Genomic DNA, 22,153 nt, shown 5'->3' with positions numbered 1-22,153 from the left:
CAGTATCACTTCCTACCCCAGTACCTTCCTTTCTGGGCTGTGGCGAAGATCTCGGAGCCTTCCCAGCTATCCATTCCCTACCGTGGCTTTTTTAAAAATTAATTTACGGGATCTGGGCATCGCTGGTTAGGCCCGCATTTATTGCCCATCCCCAAGTTGGCCTTCAGAAGGTGGTGGTGAGGACTTCAGGTGGCGGCTATGAGGGAGTAGGTCGCACATTTGGTGGCTCCCGTTTCAGTCGGACTTTTGGACCTTTCCCCCCGACTTTTTTGAGCTTTTGAGTGCGGAACTGGAAAGCAATAGTCCTCAGGCACAGGACCCATACAGAGTTGTATGGACTTCAGAAGCCGGAGGGACCGTAAACAGCAGAAGTTGTTGTCAAGCAAGGGCACTGTGGAGGCTGTGAGAGAGACCAATATGGCCGTGGTCCAGAGCAAGGAGCCGACAGTCCAGCCTACTATGGAGCAGCAGCTACAGGTCATGCAGGAGGGCTTTTTAGCTCAGAAGCGCAATGATTTGGAGTCGCTCCAGAAGTTGATTGACCTAATTGGAAAAAAGGCTGGATGATCAGGCTGAGAAGCTCCAGAAGCTGGAGAAGACGGTGGAGGAGCAGGCTGACTTTCAAACGGTGGCGGACGTGGAGATTCGGAGGTTGAGGGATCAGCAAAAAATGCTCCTGGAAAGGCTGGAGGACCTGGACAACAGATCTCGACGGCAGAATGTAAGAATTGTTGGCCTCCCGGAGGGGGCTGAGAGGCTGGATACTGCCGTGTATGTGGAGGGTATGTTTCAGAAGTTGCTGGGGAACGAGGTGTTCCCGCATCCGCCGGTGGTGGACAGGGCACACAGAGCGCAGGTGAGGCAGCCGCGTCGAGGGGGTCCCGCACGAGCGATGGTGGTACGCTTTCACACTTCTGACAAGTTCTGCAATGGGCCAAGAGCACACAAAGCTGTACCTGGGACAATAGCGCCCTGCATATTTACCAAGACCTGAGCACTGAGGTGGCCAGGAGGAGGGGAGGCTACAGGCAGGTGAAAGAGATTTTGTAAGAGAACAAGGTGAAGTTCGGGCTGCTTTTTCCGGCGCGACTGTGGGTTACGTATGAGAGTCAGCACCAGAGGAACCCGAGGAGGCGATGGACTGTTAAGAAGCAAGGGCTGGCCCTGAGCTGAGGACTCTTGGACTCATGGTAGAACTTTTAAGTCTGTTTTGTTTCTCTCTCGCTGTGAGAGATGCCTGCATGCTTGGGTCTGTTCTTTTCGTTCTTTCGACCTTTTTAGATTGATGTATTTTGGTTGTGATGTGTTTTTCTTGTTTTTCTTGGTTTCCTTGAATGTTTCCTTTTTGGGTTTCTTGTTTGGTAGGGGGAAAATATATAAAAGAAAATAGTTAAAAGGTGCGGTTATGATGGGGTTTTCGTGGGAATATTTTGCAATTTTTTTCTGTGTTTGGAGGGGAAGGGCTGAGAGCACCTGGCACTTCTTATCCCTATTTGTTTGATTTAAATTGCACTATTGTTGGGGATTTTTCTGACTTGTATAGAGTTTCTGTTTAAGCAGAGCTGGTTTGGGGAAGTGGTATAGATGGGCCGGGGGGAGGGGAGCCAGGGAACAATGGGTGAGAGACGCGCTGGCGCCGAAGGCTAGCTGGGTGGGCTAGTCAACGGAAGCCAGGTGGGGGGGGGGGGTTCATAAATTTAGATTAGAGCAGGGGTTAGGTGGTAGGATGGTGTTGCTGGGGGGTAGTTGATCTGCTGATGAGGATGGAAATTGGACATGGCAACAGTAAGGAGGTCATGGGTGGAGTCGGCCTGGAGTCGGGCCAGAGGATGCGCGACACATGGCTGGGGGGCTGGCCAAGGAATGGGGATGGCTGATCGGCAAGGGGGGGGGGGGGAAAGTGGCCCCAACCAGGCTGATCACCTGGAATGTTAGAGGGCTTAACGGGCCAGCGAAGAGGGCGCGAGTGTTCGCGCATTTGTGAGTTCTGAAGGCGGACGTAGTCATGCTGCAGGAGATGCACCTGAAAGTGGCAGACCAGGTTAGGTTAAGGAAGGGCTGGGTCAGTCAGGTCTTTCATTCAGGGCTCGACACTAAGACTAGGGGGGTTGCGATCCTGATTAATAAAAGGGTTCAATTTGAGGTGGAGCGTACAGTTGCGGACGGGGGTGGCAGGTTCGTTATGGTGAGGGGTAAGCTCGAAGGGGTGAGATAGTCCTGGTCAGTGTGTATGCCCCTAATTGGGACGATGTGGATTTTATTAGGACGGTGCTAGGGAAGATCCCCGACTTGGACTCGCGGAAGTTGATCATGGGCGGGGACTTTAATACAGCCCTGGACCCGAGCCTGGACCGGTCATGCTCAAAAATGGGCAGGTTGCCAGCGATGGCAAAGGAACTGAGAGGGTTTATGGAGCAAATATGGGGAGCAGATCCGTGGAGATTTGGCCGGCCGATGGCGAGGGAGTTCTCGTACTACTCCCACGTACACGAGGTGTATTCCCAACTTGATTTCTTTGCCACGAGTAGGGGCTTGCTGGCCGGGATGGTGGGGGCAGAATATTCGGCAATTGCCATATGCTCCGCACTGGGTAGGTCTACAGATTTGTAAGGACAGCTTTCAGCGCCCACCATGGAGGCTGGAAGTTGGATTACTCGCAGACGAGGCGGTGTGTGAGAGGCTGAGGAAATGCATGCAGAATTACCTGTAGGTAAATGATACAGGAGAAGTCTCAGCAGCAGTGCTCTGGGTGGCACTGAAGGTAGTGGTGAGAGGGGAGCTGATCTCAATCCGGGCCCATAGGGACAGGGCAGAAACGGACCGACTGGTTCAGGAAATTTTACGGACGGACAGGAGGTACCCGGGGTCCCCGAGGCCAGAGTTACTCAGGAAACGACAGAGGCTGCAGGCCGAGTTCGGGGTGCTGACTACAGGCAAGGCCGTAGAGCAGCTTAGAAAGGTAAAAGACGCGATATATAAAGACGCGGGGAGAAGGCCAGCAGAATGCTCGCGCAACAACAAAGGAAGAGTGAAGCGGCTGGGGAGATAGGAAGGATAGCGGATAGGGAGGGAAATCTGGTGGGGGACCCGGCAGGGCTGAACAAGGTGTTTAGGGACTTTTATAGGAAGCTGTACACTTCGGAACCCCCCAGGGGACCGGAGGGGATTAGGCAATTCCTGGACGGACTGACCTTCCCAAGAGTGGGTCGGGGGTTGGCAGACGGACTGTGGGCCCTGGTCAGGATCAAAGAGGTATTGGGGGGGCCTGAAGATCATGAAGTCGGGTAAAGCCCCGGGGCCGGTTGGGTATCCGGTGGAGTTTTATTAAAAGTTTGCCGAGATAGTGGGATCAGTGCTGGTCAGGATATTTAACGAGGCAAGAGACAGAGGGGTTCTACCCCCGACGATGTCGCAGGCCACTATTTCGCTTATTCTGAAACGGGATAAGGACCTGGTGGGTTGTGGGTCATACAGGCCGATATCTTTGATCAACGCAGATGCTAAGTTACTGGCCAAGATCTTGGCGACTAGAATTGAGGACTGTGTACCAGACGTAATTGCGGAGGACCACTCGGGTTCATAAAGGGTAGGCAACTGGTGGCCAATCTAAGAAGGCTGCTTAATGTGATTATGATGCCCCCGGAGAGTAGGGAGGCAGAGATAGTGGTAGCTGTGGATGCGGAAAAGGCTTTTAACTGGGTCGAGTGGGACTATCTGTGGGAGGTGCTGGGATGGTTTGGGTTTGGGGAGGGGTTCATTGACTGGGTTAGGCTGTTGAATCAGGCCCCAGAGGCTAGTGTAAGGACGAACAGGACGACATCAGATTACTTCAGACTGCACTGCGGGACAAGACAGGGTTGCCCTCTCTCCCCACTGCCGTTCGCGCTGGCCATAGAGTCCCTGGCAACTGCTCGGAGAGCTTCACAGGGCTGGAAAGGGCTGGTCCGGGGGGGAGTGGAACATAAAGTCTCGTTATACGCGGATGACCTGCTGTTATATGTGTCAGACCCAATGGCGGGAATGGACGGTATCATGGAAATCCTGAGGGAATTTGGCCGGCTTTCAGGATATAAATTGAACATTGGTAAGAATGAGTTGTTTGTAATTCAGGCGAGGGGGCAGGAGAGTAGGCTGAAGGGGTTGCCATTCAGGCTGGTAGGAGAAAGCTTTAGATACTTGGGGATACAGGTGGCACGGGACTGGGGCAAGTTGCATAAGCTCAACCTGTCCCGATTGGTGGAACGATTGAGGGAGGAGGGTCGGAGTTGGAATGCGCTACCGCTGTCACTAGCGGGGAGGGTGCAGACTGTTAAGATGACGATTCTCCCGAGATTTTTGTTCATATTTCAGTGTTTCCCTATTTTCATCCCGAGGTGGTACTTTAAGAGGCTGAATAAAATTATCCTGGGATTTGTCTGGGCGATGAAGTCCCCGTGGGAGAGGAAGGTGATGCTCAAAAGGAACAGAGGGGAAGGGGGTCTGGCGTTGCCGAACTTCAGCAACTACTACTGGGCTGCCAACATAGCGATGATAAGGAAATGGATGGTGGGGTCGGTTTGGGCGCGGATGGAGGCTGCTTCGTGCAGGGGCACCAGTTTGGCAGCCCTGGGTACGGCACTCCAGCCACTCCCGTCGGCGTGGTACTCCACCAGCCCTACCAGTGGTAGCGGCTCTTACGATCTGGGGCCAGTGGAGGAGGCACATAGGAGAAGTGAGAGCATCGGGGTGGACCCCAATCTGCGGCAATCACCGATTTGCCCCAGGGAACATGGACGGTGGATATCGACTGTGACGGAGGACGGGGATTGCGAGGGTGGGTGATCTGTTCTTGGAAGGGAGCTTCCCGAGCATGAGGGCATTGGAGGAGAAGTTTGGGTTGGCGGGAGGGAATGACTTTAGATACCTACAGGTGCGGGATTTTGTGCGCAGGCTGGTGCCGTCCTTCCCACGCCTCCCGCCAAAGGGGAGGCAGGACAGGGTGGTATCGAGGGGAGAGGTAGGTGAGGGTAGAGTCTCAGATATTTACAAAGACCTAATGGGAGCAGAGGATACACAGACTGAGGACCTGAAGCTTAAGTGGGAAGATGGAGGACGGTATTTGGGCAGAAGCTCTGAGCAGAGTAAACACGACCTCAACATGCGCCAGGCTCAGTCTGATCCAGTTTAAGGTCGTGCAACGGGCCCACATGACGGTCGTCTGGATGAGTAAATTCTTCGGGCTGGAGGAAAAGTGTGCCAGATGCGCCGGAGGGCCGGCTAATCACGTGCACATGTTCTGGTCGTGCCCTAAACTCGGGGTACTTGGAGGGATTCGCGGACATCATGTCCCGGGTTTTGAAAACTGGGGTGGTAATGAGTCCTGAGGTGGCAATCTTTGGGGTGTCGCAGGACCCGGGACCCAAGAGGAGAAGGAGGCCGACATCCTGGCCTTTGCTTCCCTGGTAGCCCAGCGACGAATACTGTTGGCATGGAGGGACTCAAAGCCCCCAAAGACCGAAGTATGGCTATCGGACATGGCGAGCTTTCTCGGTCTAGAGAAAGTTAAGTTCGCCTCGAGAGGTTCACTATCTGGGTTCGCCCGGAGGTGGCAGCCGTTCATTGACTTCTTCGCTGGGGGGGGGGGGGGGGGGGTGTGCTAGGGTAGAGTAGAGTAGGGGGTGGTTTAGGCAGGTCCTTGCGAGAATGGAATTGTGGTTTGTACTATGAGTTACTTGCTTTTCTTTTTGTACAGTACTATACAATGTCAATTTATATGCCAAAAATACCTCAATAAAATTGTTTATTTAAAAAAAAGGAAGGTGGTGGTGAGTTGGCTTCTTCAACTGCTGCAGTCCTTGAGGTGTAGGTACACCCACTGTTCTGTTAGGGAGGGAGTTCCAGGATGTTGCTCTAGCGACAGTGAAGCAATGGTGATATGTCTCCAAGTCAGGGTAGTAGGTAACTTGGAGGGAACCTCCAGGTGGTGGGTTCCCAGGTATCTGCTGCTCTTGGTATTCTAGATGGTAGTGGTCATTTGGAAAGTGCAGTCGAAGGAACCTTGGTGCGATACTGCAGTGCATCTTGTAGATGGTATACACGGTTGCCACTGTTCGTCCGTGGTGGAGGGTTTGAATGTCTGTGGAAGGGGGAGCAATCAAGCTGACAGATTTGTCCTGGATGGTGTTCAGCTTCTTGAGTGTTGTTGGATCTGCAGTCATTCAGGCAAGTGGAGAGTATTCCATCACATTCCTGACTTGTGTTGTAGATGTTGGCCAGGCTTTGGGGGATCAGGAGGTGAGTTACTCTCCATAGGATTCCTAGCCTTTGACCTGCCCTGATAGCCACGGTATTAATGTGGCTAGTCCAGTTCAGTCTCTCATTGATGGTCACCCCCAGGATGTTGATTGTGGGGGGGTTCAGCGATGGTAATGCCATTGAATGTCAAGGGGCGATGGTTCAATCCTCTTGTAGGAGATGGTCATTGCCTGGGCACTTGTGTGGCATGAATGCAATTTTCTACTTGTCAGCCCAAGTCTGGATATTGTCCTGTCCAGGTCTTATTGCATTTGGACATGCACTGCTTCATTATTTGAGGAGAATGGTGCTGAACATTGTCCAGTCATCCGCAAACATCTCCACTCCTGACCTTGGGATGGAAGGCAGGTTATTGATGAAGCAGCTGAAGATGGGTGGGCTTAGGACACAACCCTAAGGAACTCCTGCAGTAATATCCTGGAACCGAGATGATTGACCTCCAACCATCACAACCATTGTGGTGATATGCCTGTAGATAACATTACATGTACTCAGCATGTGACCTCCCACCAACAGGTGGCATCAGATCCAAGTCAGGTGACATCCGGCTATAAACAGAAGGTTGTAAGGCGTACATGAGGACAGTTGTACATAAGGGTTGTTCCAGAAGAGTTTGATGTAACTCTATGATAAATTGGTCTGTATCTAATTGTTACCGTACCATATGCACATTAATAAACCTGAGTTCTGGCTAAGTCACCAGCAGTTCTGTAAATTCATTGCAAGATCACAGAACATAACTTCAGGTATGACTCCAACCAACGGAGAATTTTCCCCCTGATTCTCATTGACCCTAGTTTAGCTCGGGCTTCTTGGTCAAATGCTGCCTTGATGTCAAGGGCAGTCACTCACCTCACCTCTGGCATTCGGCTCTTTTGTCCATGTTTGACCCAAGGCTGTAATGTGGTCAGGAGCTGAATGACCCTGGCGGAACCCAAACCTAGCGTCCGTGAGCAGGTAATTGCTGAGTAAGTGCCGCTTGAGAGCGCTGTTGATGACTCCTCCCATCACTTTGCTAATGATGGAGAGTAGACTGATAGGGTGGTAATTGGCTGGGTTGGATTTGTCCTGTTTCTTGTGTACCGGACACAGCTAGGCAATTTTCCACATTGCTGGGGAGATGCCAGTGTTGTAGCTGTACTGGAACAGCTTGGCTAGGGGTGCGGGAAGTTATGGAGCACAAGTCTTCAGTACTATTGCGGAATATTATCAAGGTCCATAGCCTTTGCAATATCCAGTACTTTCAGCCAATTCTTGGTATCAGGTGGAGTGAATCTTATTGGCTGAAGATGCTACGGACCTCCAGAGGAGACTGTGATGGATCATCCACTCGGCACTTCTGGCTGAAGATTGTTGCGAATGCCTCAGCCACGTCTTTTGCGTATGTGTGCTGGGCTTCTCCATCATTGAGGATGGGGATATTTGTCGAGCCTCCTCCTCCAGTGAGCTGTTTAATTGTCCACCACCATTCATTGCTGGATGTAACAGGACTGCAGAGCTTCGATCTGGTGCATTTGTTGTGCAATCGCCTAGCTCTATCACTTGCTACTTATGTTTGGCACACAGGTAGTCCTGTGTTGGAGCTTCACCAGGTCGACACCTCATTTTTCGGTATGCCTGATGTTGCTCCTGGCATGCTCTCCTGCACTCTTCATTGAACCAGGGTTGATTCCCTGGCTTGGTGGTAATGGGAGAGTGGGGGATATGCTGGGCCATGAGGTTGCAGATTATATTTGAGTATAATTCTGCAGCTGCTGATGGCCCACAGTGTCTCATGACTGCCCATTCTTCAATTGCTAGATCTGTTTGAAGTCTGTCCAATTTAGCACGGTGGCAGTGCCACACAACCGGATGGAGGGTATCCTCAATGTGAAGATGGTCCTTGTCGCCACAAGGACTGTGCGGTTGTCACGTTACTGATACCGTCATGGACAGATGGATCTGCAGGAGGTAGATTGGTGAGGATGAAGTCAAGTATGTTTTTCCCTCTTGGTTCCCTCACCACCTGCGGCAGTACCAGTCCAGCAGCTATGTCCTTTCGAACCCAGCCAGCTCGATCTTGTGGTGGTACTACCGAGCCACTCTTGGTGATGGACATTGAAGTCCCCCACCCAGAGCATATTCTGTGCACTTGCCACCCTCGCTGCTTCCTCCAAGTGGCGTTCAACATGGCGGAGTACTGATTCATCAGCAGATGGTGGCCGGTACATGGTAATTCTTGCCCACGTTTAACCTGAAACCATGAGATTTCATGGGGTCCCGAGTCAATGTTGAGGACTCCCAGGGTAACTCCCTCCCGACTGTATACCACTGTGCCGCCATCTCTGCTGGGTCTGTCCTGCCAGTGAGACAGGACATACCCAGGAATGGTGGTGTCTGGGACATTGTCTGTAAGGTATGATTCTGTGAGTATGACTGTCAGGCTGCTGCTTAACAAGTCTGTGAGACAGCTCTCCCAACTTTGGCACAAGTCCCCAGTTGTTAGGAAGGAGGACTTTGCAGGGTCGACAGGGCTGGGTTTGCTGTTGCTGTTTCCAGTGCCTGGTTCGATGCCGGGTAGTCTGTCCAGTTTCGTTCTTTTTTTTTTGTATTTTCGTGGTTGTTCAGTACAACTGATCGGCTTGCGAGGCCGTTTCAGAGTCAACCACATTGCTGTGGGTCTGGAGTCACATGTAGGCCAGACCAAGTAAGGACGGCAGATTCCCTTCCCTAAAGAACATTAATGAACCAGGTGGGATTTTACAACAATCGACAATGGTTTCATGGTGATCATTATTAGACTTTTAATTCCAGGTATTTTATTGAGTTCAAGTTCCATCACCTGCCATGGTGGGATTGGAACCCAGATCATTTTCCTGGGTCTCTGGATTTACTAGTCCAGGAACAATACCACTACACCAGCGCCTCGATACAGGTTTGGCTACCTCTGTCAAGGAAAATGGGGTGTCTTTCCCCTTAGACACAAAACTAGTTTATCTCTTATCTACTTCACTCTCTACACCTACTCCCACAGCAGTGTTCATCTTGGGTCTCCTTAGTCCAGTTAACGCTTCCACCTCCACCGAAGCATTCTCCATTTTCGTTCCCTTCTCTGAATTCTCCCTGTGAAACCCCACAATTCCCATGGGCCTTCCTTGCAACTTCCAACAGGCTGAACAAACATAATAATAATAATCTTTATTAGTGTCACAGGTAGGCTTACATTAACACTGCCATGAAGTTACTGTGAACATCCCCTAGTCTCCACACTCTGGCGCCTGTTCGGGTACACTGAGGGAGAATTCAGAATGTCCAATTCAAGCACGTCTTTCGGGACTGAGAGGGGAAACCGGGGCACCCGGAGGAAATCCACGCAGACACAGGGAGAATGTGCTGACTCCGCACAGACAGTGACCCAAGCCGGGAATTGAACCCAGGTCCTTGGCGCTGTGAAGCAACAGTGTTCACCACTGTGCTACCGTGCTATCCAGTTGTCCCATCTTATTACAATGTTAACATCTAGGCTCCCCAGTCTCACTTCCTCCCCCAGTACCTTCCTTCCTGGTCTGAGGTGGTGACCTCAGAACCTTCCCAGCTATCCATTCCCCACCTTGGCAACCTGCTGCCATCACACTCTCCCGTTTCCCATCCTTTTCAAACTTTTGGGGGTGATGGAACAAAGGTTTAAATTTATGGATCAGCTTGTAATCGTCAGCCATAATTGCTGTTTGCCGAGCAGTTTACACCCTCTGGTGTTCAACATGGGTTCTTATTATCGAAGTCTTACAACACCAGTTTAAAGTCCAACATGTTTGTTTCAAACACTAGCTTTCGGAGCACTGCTCCTTCCTCGGGTGAATTCACCTGAAGAAGGAGCAGGGCTCCGAAAGCTAGTGTTTTAAAGAAACCTGTTGGACTTTAACCTGGTGTTGTAAGACTTCTTACTGTGCTCACCCCAGTCCAACGCCGGCATCTCCACATCTTATTATTGAAGGTGAGGAATTCTTGAACTCCTCGAAGAGAATTACCTCTCTCAGAGCCTCATAGGTAGTCGCAACTCTCGATGCTCGTACCCATCTATTAAAATTGTTCTGTTTAAACCCTCTCAACTTCTGCATAAGTCTGTCCTGGCTGTCTCTTCAGATTCTGGAATTTTTGCTTCTATGCTTCGGGAACCAATTTCATATGTCAGCATGGATTTCCTCCAGGTGCTCCAGTTTCCTTCTACAAAACCCGAAAGACGTGCTTGTTAGGCGAATTGGATATTCTGAATTCTCCCTCAGTGTACCCGAACAGGCACTGTAGTGTGGCGAATAGGGCGTTTTCATAGTAACTTTATTGCATTGTTAATGTAAGCCTACTTGGACACCAATAAAGATTATTATTAAGGGTGTGGGATAGATCAGGAGTGTTACAGTGAGGGGTATTACAGTGAGGGGTGTGGGGTATATCAGTGTGACAGTGAGGGGTGTGGGGTATATCAATGTGACAGTGAGGGGTGTGGGATATATCAGAGTTACAGTGAGGAGTGTGGGGTATATCAATGTGACAGTGAGGGCTGTGGATATATCAGAGTTACAGTGATGGCTGTGGATATATCAGAGTGTTACAGTGAGGAGTGTGGGATATATCAGTGTTACAGTGACGAGTGTGGGATATATCAGAGTGTTACAGTGAGGAATCTGGGATATATCAGTGTGCTACAGTGGGGGATGTAGGGTATATCAGAGTGTTGCAGTGAGGAGTGTGGGGTATATCAGAATGATGGTTTAAAATTTGACTGATGGAGACTCCAACTATTTCTTGTTTTTCAGCTCAACTCTTTTGCAATTGACGGGAAGTTTAAAATCATTAACACCGTAAGTCACAAACAACATACAAGGATGTGAGTGTTGGTTTTGTTTGGCGTCATTCCCCAGCGCTGGACTTTGCAATGCCCCTCAGGGACTGATGAGGTTTCCTTCTCAAGTTATTTTCCCGTCCTGAAACGGGAAAGATAGCCGCCAGTGATGTGCACAGCAAAATCCTAGAAATTGCAGTGAGATACTTCCTCACTACTCACCCTCTGACAGTGCAGCCACTCCCTCAGTACTGACCCTCCGACAGTGCGCCGCTCCCTCAGTACAGACCCTCTGACAGTGCAGCACTCCCTCAGTACTGACCCTCTGACAGTGCTACACTCCCTCAGTACTGACCCTCTGACAGTGCAGCCACTCCCTCAGTACTGACCCTCTGACAGTGCGCCGCTCCCTCAGTACTGACCCTCCGACAGTGCGCCGCTCCCTCAGTACTGACCCTCTGACAGTGCGGCACTCCCTCAGTACTGACCCTCTGACAGTGGGGCGCTCCCTCAGTACTGACCCTCCAACAATGCGGCACTCCCTCAGTACTGAACCTCCGACAGTGCGCCGCTCCCTCAGTACTGACCCTCCGACAGTGCGCCGCTCCCTCAGTACTGACCCTCTGACAGTGCTACACTCCCTCAGTACTGACCCTCCGACAGTGCGCCGCTCCCTCAGTACTGACCCTCTGACAGTGCGACACTCCCTCAGTACTGACCCTCCGACAGTGCGCCGATCCCTCAGTACTGACCCTCTGACAGTGCGCCGCTCCCTCAGTACTGACCCTCTGACAGTGCGCCGCTCCCTCAGTACTGACCCTCCAACAATGCGGCACTCGCTCAGTATTGAACCTCCGACAGTGCGACACTCCCTCAGCACTGACCCTCCGACAGTGTGGCACTCTCTCAGCACTGACCCTCCGACAGTGTGCCGCTCCCTTAGTACTGACCCTCCGACAGTGTGGCACTCCTTCAGTGCTGACCCTTCGACAGTGTGGTGCTCCCTCTGTATTGAACCTCCTTCTGTACTGACGTCTGATTTTGTACAGCGGGAGACAACAGGAAGGGGTTGGTGCCCGTTAGGATTGTGTACAGTGGGAGTGAATGGAAAGGGTTTTGGATCCATTGGGATTGTGTACAGTGGTAGTGAAAGGGAAGTGGTTTGGGACCATTGGGATGTGTACCGTCGGCGTGAATGTGAAGGGGTGTGGGTCCATTGGGATTGTGTACAGTGGGAGTGAACGGGAAGGGGTTTGGGTCCATTGGGATTGTGTCCAGTGGGAGCGAACGGGAAGGGGTTTGGGTCCAATGGGATTATGTACAGTGGGAGTGAATGGGGAACTCTGCTGTGAATTAATCTAATTTCTCTTCAACCCGTTTCAACTATTAAGATGCTGTCTTACCTCAACGCAGAGAACACCTTCTTCCATCAGGGCTATGATCTCATTACGGACCTGGACCCACTCATGAAGAACATGTCAGTTCAGGTATTTCTACTGTTGCACTGCTGCCCCTCATCTTGTCCTGGAAGTCTCTCTACAGGGGAGTTTGTTTCTCTTTAATGCTTGAAATATTTCCTTTTGATTACCCCTCAATTTTCGCCCCCTCATCAAGCCCAGTTTATGTAGCCCATCTTCAAACTTTACCCTTCTCTCTTCAGGATTCTTCCGCTCATTTGGCACCTGTGCCCAGTAACTGTCCTGGCTCATTTGCCCCTAGGCCTGTCCACCCTTCCCGAGGTGAGGTACACGCAAGTGGGCCTGAGCAGTATCAAATGTAAATGGCAGCGATGGCTCCAACTCCCTTCAGTCTACAGATCCCTTCAAGGTCAATGCCGATACTCCACACAGGGTCATGGGGGTGAATGGGGAGGAATCTGGGTCCATTGGGAGTGTTTATGGTGAGGATGACCCGGAAGGAGTCTGGGTCCATCGGGATTAAGCGCAGTGGGAGTGAGCAGGAAGGGGTGTGGGTACGTTGGGATTGTGTACAGTGGGAATGAATGGGAAGGTGTTCGGGTCCATTGGGATTGTGTACAGTGGGAGTGAATGGGAAAGGGTTTGGGTCCATTGGGATTGTGTACAGTGGGAGTGAAGGGGAAGGGGTTTGGGTCCATTGGGACTTGGTACAGTGAGAGTGAATGGAAAGGGGTTTGGGTCCATTGGGATTGTGTACAGTGGGTGTGAACGGGAAGGGGTTTGGGTCCATTGGGATTGTGTATAGTGGGAATGAATGGGAAGGGGTTTGGGTCCATTGGGATTGTGTACAGTGGGAGTGAACTGGAAGGGGTTTGGGTCTATTGGGATTGTGTACAGTGGGAGTGAATGGGAAAGGTTCAGGTCCATTGGGATTGTGTATAGTGGGAGTGAACGGGAAGGGGTTTGGGTCCATTGGGAATGTGTACAGTGGGAGTGAACGGGTAGGGGTTTGGGTCTATTGGGATTGTGTACAGTGGGAGTGAATGGGAAAGGTTCAGGTCCATTAGGATTGTGTACAATGGGAAAGCTTGAGGTCCATTGGGATTATGTACAATGGGAGTGACCGGGAAGGGGTTTGGGTCCATTGGCATTGTGTATTGTGGGAGTGAATGGGGAGGGGATGATGAGATGTTGGGAGAGTGAAATATCTTAATGTAATGTCTGTATTTCTCTAACTGTCCTTTTCCCTCTCCCAAATCAGCTGGACCAAATCGCCACAAATTTAATCGTTCAACAGAAGGATATGGAGAGGAAGCAGATGACTACTCAACAACAGGTTAAAGAAGACGAGGCTTTGACATTGGTTACGCTGGGTATCCCCTGTCCTGGGGCTAACCCAGTCCTGACTGAGTACTGACAGGTTTAGACCCACCTGTTGAGCCCCTCTCGAGCCTGTTACACAGGCAAAGGAGGAGGCCCATTCACCCCTCTTGAGCTTGTTACATTGGAACAGGAGCATTTATTGCCCATCGTTAATTGCCCCTTTGAGAAGGTGGTGGGTGAGCCGCGATCTTGAACCTGGTGCAGTCCCCATGTGGTGTAGGTATACAAATGGTGCTGTTGGGAGGGGGGGGGTCATGGATTCCAGGATAGTGACCCCGCAACTGTGAATGATCGGTCGATATATTTCCCAGTCGGGTTGGTGTGTGGGGCTTGGAGGGGGAACTTACAGCCGGTGGGTGTTCCCCATATGTCTGCTCCCCCCCCCCCCCCCCCCCCCCCCCCCCCCCCATCTTCCTAGATGGTCGAGATGGCCTGCTGTTGAAGGAGCCTTGATGAGTAGCTGCAGTCCATCTTGTAGACTGTGCACGCAGCTGCCAGCGTGCGCTGGTGGTGGAGGGAATGAATGTTTGTGGTTAGCATGTTGATCCAGCGGGGCTGCTTTGTCCTGGATGGTGTCAAGCTTCATGAATGTTGTTAGGAGCTGTACCCATCCAGGCAAGTGGGAGAGTATCCCATTACACTCCTGACTTGTGCCTTGTAGATGGTATGCATAAAGCAATTCTGTATATAATATTGTGCATGACTTCCGACCAGCAGGAATGTAAGTGTACCATGCAGCTCTGTGCCTCAGGGAATTGGGAGTAAGTTGTGTTGATGGATAGACGTATTTTTCAATAGCTCTATAATAGTTGGTAGTTTGTTATTTATTTATTCCAGTTATCTTTACCGCGCAGTTGTTTCATAATACATTATTTAAAACAAATGTTCTGTAGTGCATCATTCACATCGGCCAGTCTACAAAACATGACATGGTGCAAGTGTGATGATTGACTAAGAACAGGAAAATTCCTTAATGACCCGAACAATTTAAAGATAACTATGGAGAAGTAGATAAAGATGCAATTTTTTTTTTTCACTAACCTTGCAAGTTCCTGGCAGCTGGTGCTCAACGCACGTTAAAACTTCGAAGCCGACTTCCGGTGGCAGTTATGCAGCAATAAGCCACACATGTGGGAGCTCCCGTTTTAAAGAGATTTTTCGGCTCTTTTGAGAGCCCAAAACGGAAATTTTTCGACGTCTCCCGGTGGGGGAAGGTGTGCTGAACGACTTTCCCTGCAGTCCATGACTCGAACTCGGAGTGGAAAGGTGGAAAAAACAGCAGCAGCTCCTCAGAAAAAACGGGGGAAGGGATCCAAGATGGCCACCGACAAAGCTCCAGGGGAGTGGAGACTCTGGGCCCAGAAACAACAAACTGATCTCCTGCGCCGCTTTAATTCAAGGATGAAGTACTGAGCTCTCTGCAGGAAACAAACAGAAGGCTGTCAGAGATTCAGTCCACCCAGGGTGCTGCCATCAAGAAGTTGCAGACGCAGGCCATTGAACGAGAGGAGGAGGCCGTGGTCCTCGTGAGTAAGGTGGAGGGGCACGAAGCACTCCACAAGAAGTGGCAGGAACGCTTCGAGGAGCTGGATCACCGCATGAGGCGGAAAAACCTGCGGATCTTGGGCCTTGCGGAGGGGCTGGAGGGATCGGACCTGACAGCCTATGTGGCTGTAATGCTGGGTTCGCTAGTGGGGGCCGGGTCTCTCCATCTGCCCCTGGAGCTGGAGGGAGCACACAGAGTACTGGCCAGGATGCCTAAGGAGAATGAACCCCCGCGTGCGGTGCTGGTGAGGTTCCACCGGTTCAGTGATCGGGACTGCGTGCTGCGCTGGGCCAAGAAGGTGAAGAGCAGCAATTGGGAGAATGGGGTAGTGCGGATCTACCAGGACTGGAGTGCGGAGGTGGCTAAGCGGCGGTCCGGATTTAATCGGACGAAAGAGGTGCTTTATAGAAAAAAAATAAAGTTCGGAATGTTGCCGCCCTCGCGCCTGTGGGTAACTTATTCGGACCGGGACCATTATTTCGATTCCCCGGAGGAGGCGTGGGCCTTCGTGCGGACGGAGAAACTGGACTTGAACTAGGGGTTGGGGGTTGCGAGGTCGGCTGTAAGATATTAGTGCTGGATTCGGCTGTTGCTGTGTTCTCTTTTTCTTCTGTTTTTTTCTTCTTGTTTTAGTGCTTTTGCAATTTTGATATGGTTATTTACGGGGGGGGGGGGGGGTTGTTCTGCTATGTTTTTGTTTTTGTGCTTGGGGCATTGTTTGGGCTGTGTATCTTGCGGGGAGGGTCGGGGGGGTATGTTGTATTCTATGTCGGAGTGGGGGTATGGAGGGGGGCTGATATTTGGGAGCTGCGTCAGAAGGGTGTGGTGGGGCAGGGCGAAAGCGCGGGCTTTCCTCTGGTTTCCCGCGCTGCGGGGTGGGGGGGCGGAGATGGTGACGGGGGAGGTGGGGCCTTAACTGGTTCTTCCCCGCGCTGGAGCGGTGCCAGGAGGAGGGATAGATTGGGGGATGATCCCACTTCGGGAGGGGTCGGGCTATTGGCGGGAGTTTCCGGGGTCAGCAGAAGTTAGCTGACCCACGGAAGTACAATGGAGGACGGTTCGCGGCTGGGAGGGTTCCTAGCCTGGGGGGGAAGGGAGGGGGGAAAGGGGAATACCGGGTTGCTGCTGGTAGGGTCAAGAAGGAGCTGGTGGGGGCTGGGGGGACAGAGGTGAGGGGTTGTCGCTATGGGGACGGGGTCGAGCAGGGGACGCTGGCCTGGGGCGGGCAGTCGACGGGCTATGGCTAGCCGACGGGGGAGGGGGGCGGGACGCCCTCTGATCCGGTTGGTCACCTGGAATGTGAGAGGGTTGAATGGGCCGGTGAAGCGGTCAAGGGTACTGGCTCACCTGAAGGGGCTAAAGGCGGATGTGGCAATGCTTCAGGAGACCCACCTGAGGGTGGCGGACCAGGTCCGCCTGAGGAAGGGATGGGTGGGGCAGGTTTTCCACTCGGGGTTGGATGTGAGGAACCGGGGAGTGGCGATTCTGGTGGGGAAAAATGTGTTGTTTGAGGCATCGGAGGTGGTGGCGGATAAGGGGGGTAGGTATGTGATGGTTAGGGGCAGGCTACAAGGAGAGAAGGTGGTACTGGCTAGTGTGTATGCCCCAAATTGGGACGATGCGGGCTTTATGAGGCGTATGTTGGGACGGATCCCGGATCTGGAGGCGGGAGGTCTGATCATAGGGGGGGACTTTAATACGGTGTTGGATCCTTCACTGGATCGGTCCAGCTCTAGGACGGGTAGGAGGTCGGCGGCGGCCAAGGTACTGAGAGGGTTTATGGATCAGATGGGTGGAGTGGATCCATGGAGGTTTGTGAGGCCGAGGGCACGTGAGTACTCTTTCTTCTCCCACGTACATAGGGTCTACTCTCGGATAGATTTCTTCGTGGTGAGTAGGGGACTGATTCCGAGAGTGGAGGAGGCCGAGTATTCGGCCATTGCAATCTCTGACCACGCTCCGCATTGGATAGAGTTGGAAATGGGGGAGGTGCGAGACCAACGTCCGTTGTGGCGGTTGGATGTGGGGTTGTTGGCGGAGGAGGAGGTGTGTAGGAGGGTCCGGGCAAGTATTGAGGGGTACCTTGAGGTGAATGATACGGGGGAGGTTCAGGTGGGGATGGTCTGGGAAGCCCTGAAGGCAGTAATTCGTGGGGAGCTGATATCCATCCGGGCACACAGGGAGAGGAGCGAGAGGAGTGAGAGGGATAGACTGGTGGGAAAGATGCTGGAGGTGGACAGGAGGTACGCAGAGGCACCAGAGGAGGGACTGTTGGGGGAGAGGCGCAGCCTGCAGGCTAAATTTGATTTGCTGACCACTAGAAAGGCTGAGGCACAGTGGAGGAAGGCACAAGGGGCAGGGTACGAACATGGTGAAAAGGCGAGTAGGATGCTGGCTCATCAGCTCCGTAAGCGGGATGCGGCTAAGGAGATTGCTGGAGTGAGAGACAAGAGTGGGAATGTGGTGCGGAAGGGGGTAGAGGTGAATGAGGTCTTCAAGGACTTTTACGGGGAACTGTACCAGTCGGAGCCAACGGGGGAGAGGAGGGGAATGGAGAGGTTCCTTGACAGGCTTTCTTTCCCGAAGGTACAGGAGGAGAAGGTGGAGGGGCTGGGTGCGCCGATTGAGCTGGAGGAGCTAGTTAAGGGGATCGGGCAGATGCAGTCAGGGAAGGCACCGGGGCCGGATGGGTTCCCGGTGGAATTTTATAAAAAGTTCGTGGACCTAGTGGGCCCCTTGCTGGTGCGGACACTCAACGAAGCGTGGGAAGGGGGACTTTGCACCCGACGATGTCACGGGCGCTGATCTCGTTAATTTTAAAGAAGGACAAGGACCCCCAGCAGTGTGGTTCATACAGGCCCATATCTCTCCTCAACGTGGATGCTAAGGTGCTGGCAAAAATCCTGGCCACCAGGATAGAGGACTGTGTGCCAGGGGTTGTGCATGAGGACCAGACAGGTTTTGTGAAGGGAAGGCAGCTGAACACGAATGTGCGGAGATTGCTGAATGTCATTATGATGCCGGCGATTGAGGGGGAGGCAGAGATAGTGGTGGCGCTGGATGCGGAGAAGGCCTTCGATACAGTGGAGTGGGGGTACCTATGGGAGGTGTTGGGGAGGTTTGGATTTGGTGAAGGGTTCATTAGATGGGTAAGGCTGCTATATGAGGCCCCGATGGCGTGCGTGGCCACGAATAGGAGGAGGTCGGTGTACTTCCGGCTTTACCGAGGGACCAGGCAGGGTTGCCCCTTGTCCCCCTTGTTGTTTGCACTGGCAATCGAGCCGCTGGCGATGGCATTGAGAGATTCAGAGAGGTGGAGAGGCTTGGTGCGATGTGGAGAGGAACATAGGGTGTTGTTGTATGCCGACGACCTGTTACTGTATGTGGCGGACCCGGTGGGAGGGATGCCGGGAGTGATGGAGTTACTAGCCGAGTTTGGGACCTTCTCAGGTTATAAATTAAACTTAGGCAAGAGCGAGGTGTTTGTGGTGCACCCTGGAGACCAGGAGGAAGGAATTGGTAGGCTCCCGCTTAGGCGGGCAGGGGAGAGCTTTAGGTACCTGGGGGTGCAAGTGGCCAGGGACTGGGGGACTCTCCACAAGCATAACTTTACCAGACTGGTAGATCAGATGGAGGAGGAGTTCAGGAGGTGGGACATGCTGCCATTGTCGTTGGCGGGGAGGGTGCAGTCCGTCAAAATGACAGTGCTTCCGAGGTTCTTGTTCCTTTTTCAGTGCCTGCCCATATTTATCCCCAGGGCCTTCTTTAGGAGAGTGACCGGCAGTATTCTGAGCTTTGTGTGGGCACATGGGACTCCGAGAGTGAGGAGGGTATTCCTGGAGCGAGGAAGGGATAGAGGCGGGCTGGCGCTGCCCAACCTTCTGGGGTACTATTGGGCAGCCAATGTGTCAATGGTGCGTAAATGGGTGATGGAGGGGGGAGAGGCGGCGTGGAAAAGAATGGAGATGGCGTCATGTAGAGGTACAAGCCTGGGTGCCATGGTAACGGCACCGTTGCCGCTCTCCCCCAAGAGGGTTACCACGAGCCCGGTGGTGGCGGCGACCCTAAGAATCTGGGGACAGTGGAGACGGCATCGGGGGGAAACAGGGGGCTCGATGGAGGCTCCACTGGGTGGCAACCATCGGTTCATCCCGGGGAACACGGATGGGGGATTCAGGGGATGGCAAAGGGCGGGCATCAGCAAATTGAGGGACCTGTTTATTGGCGGGAGGTTTGCGGGCCTGGGGGAACTGGAAGATAAATTTGGCCTTCCCCAGGGGAACATGTTCAGATACCTGCAGGTAAAGGCGTTTGCTAGGCGACAGGTAGAGGGATTCCCTTTGCTGCCCTCGCAGGGGACGATGGACAGAGTGCTTTCGGGGATGTGGGTAGGAGAGGGGAAGGTGTCTGACATCTATAAGGTAATGCAGGAGGTGGAGGAGTCGTCAGTGGAGGAGCTGAAGGCTAAATGGGAGGAGGAACTCGGGGAGCAGATAGAGGATGGGACTTGGGCGGAGGCCTTGGAGAGAGTCAACTCCTCCTCCTCATGTGCGAGGCTTAGTCTCATCCAATTTAAGGTGCTGCACCGGGCCCATATGTCCGGGACTAGGATGAGTAGGTTCTTCGGGGGTGAGGACAGGTGCACCAGATGTTCGGGGAGTCCTGCGAACTACGCCCATATGTTCTGGGCATGCCCAGCACTGGAAGAATTCTGGAAGGGGATGGCGGGGACGGTGTCGAGGGTGGTTGGATCCAGGGTCAAACCAGGGTGGGGACTCGCGATTTTTGGGGTTGGGGTGGAGCCGGGAGTGCAGGAGGCGAAAGAGGCCGGTGTCCTGGCCTTTGCGTCCCTAGTAGCCCGTCGAAGGATTCTGTTACAATGGAAGGATGCAAGGCCCCCAAGCGTGGAGACCTGGATCAGTGACATGGCGGGATTTATAAAATTGGAAAAGGTCAAATTTTCCCTGAGAGGATCAATACAAGGGTTCTATAAACGATGGCAGCCTTTTCTGGACTTCCTGGCTCAGAGATAGGTAACTGGGTCAATAGCAGCAGCAACCCGGGGGGGGGGGGGGGGGGGGGGGGGGGGGGGGGTGCATTATTGTAGTGTTTATTCTGTAACTTTATAGTGTGTTAATTTGCGTTGTTGTTAAAATGCTGGGTTGTTCATGGGGATGGGGCGAATGTATATGATTGTTAATATTATTGTTATTTTCGGTATTTTACTAAGGTGCGTTATTGTTGTATAAAATCAAAATTTCTCAATAAAAATTATTTAAAAAAAAAAAAACTTCGAAGCCCAGGATGGAAGGTATCAAGGCACCTCAACGGTTTTGGATTCCCGTTAATGTAGACGAGAATTGGTGGATGTTTAAGCAGCAGTGCAAACTCTATGTTGCAGCCCTTGGCCTGCAGGCCTAGCCTGACGAGAGGCGTATCGCGTTGCTGCCTCACTGGAGCAGGTACCCAAACAATTGAAATCTTCAACACGTTTGTCTTCGAAAGCGAGGCAGATAGCAAGAACTCTGACGAAGTACTCAAGTAATTTGATCGGCATTGCTCCCTTAAAAAAAGAAACCTAGGAGCGGTACATATTTTGCATGTACACGCAGAAAGCAGGCGAATCATTTGCTAGTTTTCTCACCGACTTGCGGTTAAAGGCGCAGTTGTGTAATTTTAGCACCCTCCACTCGTCAGTGATGCGCGATCAGATCGTATTCGGGATTCCAATGATGAGGTACGCGAGAGGATCTGAGAGAAACCGCTCAACTCGAAAATGCGATCCAAATATGTCACACTTGCAAGCTTGCAGCAAAATCATTGAATCTCGCCATTTTGGCACCAAGGTAGAAGAGGTGGCCGACGCCATTAGTGTGGTGACGCAGTCGAATAAAAAAACGTGGTCCCAGCGCAGGTGGCCATTTGAGCAGCCGACCCGATCCACTATTTCATGCCAACGATGTGGCAAATGGCATTTGCCACGACAATGTCCAGCGTTTGGAAAGATATGCTCCAAATATGGATGAACAAATCATTTTGGTAGCCGATATTTTTCTCGTCAAAAAGAGGATCAAACTAAAGCCATCAACACAGTTGATGAAGTGTGCCTTGAAGACATGCTCTTCGTTGACACCATGGCCAGCCGGGGCAAGAATAGTCATTGCATGCAAAATTTGTAGCAACAGTGCAGTTAATGCAGAAACTTAAAAAGATAAATGACACAGTAATAACGTTATACTCGTTACAGTTGCGAGAGCCAACCTCACAATGTGTCTGTTGTCAAAAAGCTGTAAATCAAACTGCAAGTAGTAAACAAAAAGTTGTGAAGAGATTACAATGGACATGAAATCACGCCGTTCGGAGCATGCAAGCTCAATGTCAATGTAAAAAACAGAAGTTACACGTTGGCATTTTCTGTTGTGGCGGGGAACACGAGTCTCTGATAGGAGTGGAAGCGTGTGAGTAACTGCAGCGAGTTAAGCGGATTTACAGTGCACACAGCTCTGCAACAAGCCCACATGCCTCTGGAGACTCCATACTAAATGATTTTCCTGAGATTTTCCAAGGCTTTGGCACTTTACTGTACACATATAGAATCCAATTAAAGGAGAACGCGAAGCCAGAGATTCACGCAGCGAGACGTGTACCAGCTCCATTGCGAGACAAATTGAAGTCTGAGCTAGATGGGATGAC

The 22,153-nt window shown here is 52.0% G+C and overlaps 1 protein-coding gene across 1 annotated transcript in view; it reads left to right on the top strand.

Moving 5' to 3' along the window:
• The window catches only part of LOC119951005 (arf-GAP with coiled-coil, ANK repeat and PH domain-containing protein 3-like), a 124,200-nt gene that overhangs the window by 38,052 nt on the left and 63,995 nt on the right, over positions 1-22,153 (top strand). The window contains exons 7-9 of the mRNA XM_038774036.1: positions 11,088-11,132; positions 12,505-12,600; positions 13,793-13,867. Coding sequence (XP_038629964.1) covers positions 11,088-11,132; positions 12,505-12,600; positions 13,793-13,867 — 216 coding nt within the window. The remainder of the gene's footprint in view (positions 1-11,087; positions 11,133-12,504; positions 12,601-13,792; positions 13,868-22,153) is intronic.

Source organism: Scyliorhinus canicula, chromosome 16 (genome assembly GCF_902713615.1).
Source record: "Scyliorhinus canicula chromosome 16, sScyCan1.1, whole genome shotgun sequence".
In the NCBI taxonomy this organism is placed as follows: Eukaryota; Metazoa; Chordata; class Chondrichthyes; order Carcharhiniformes; family Scyliorhinidae; genus Scyliorhinus; species Scyliorhinus canicula.
This window is presented reverse-complemented; position numbering and strand designations above follow the sequence as displayed.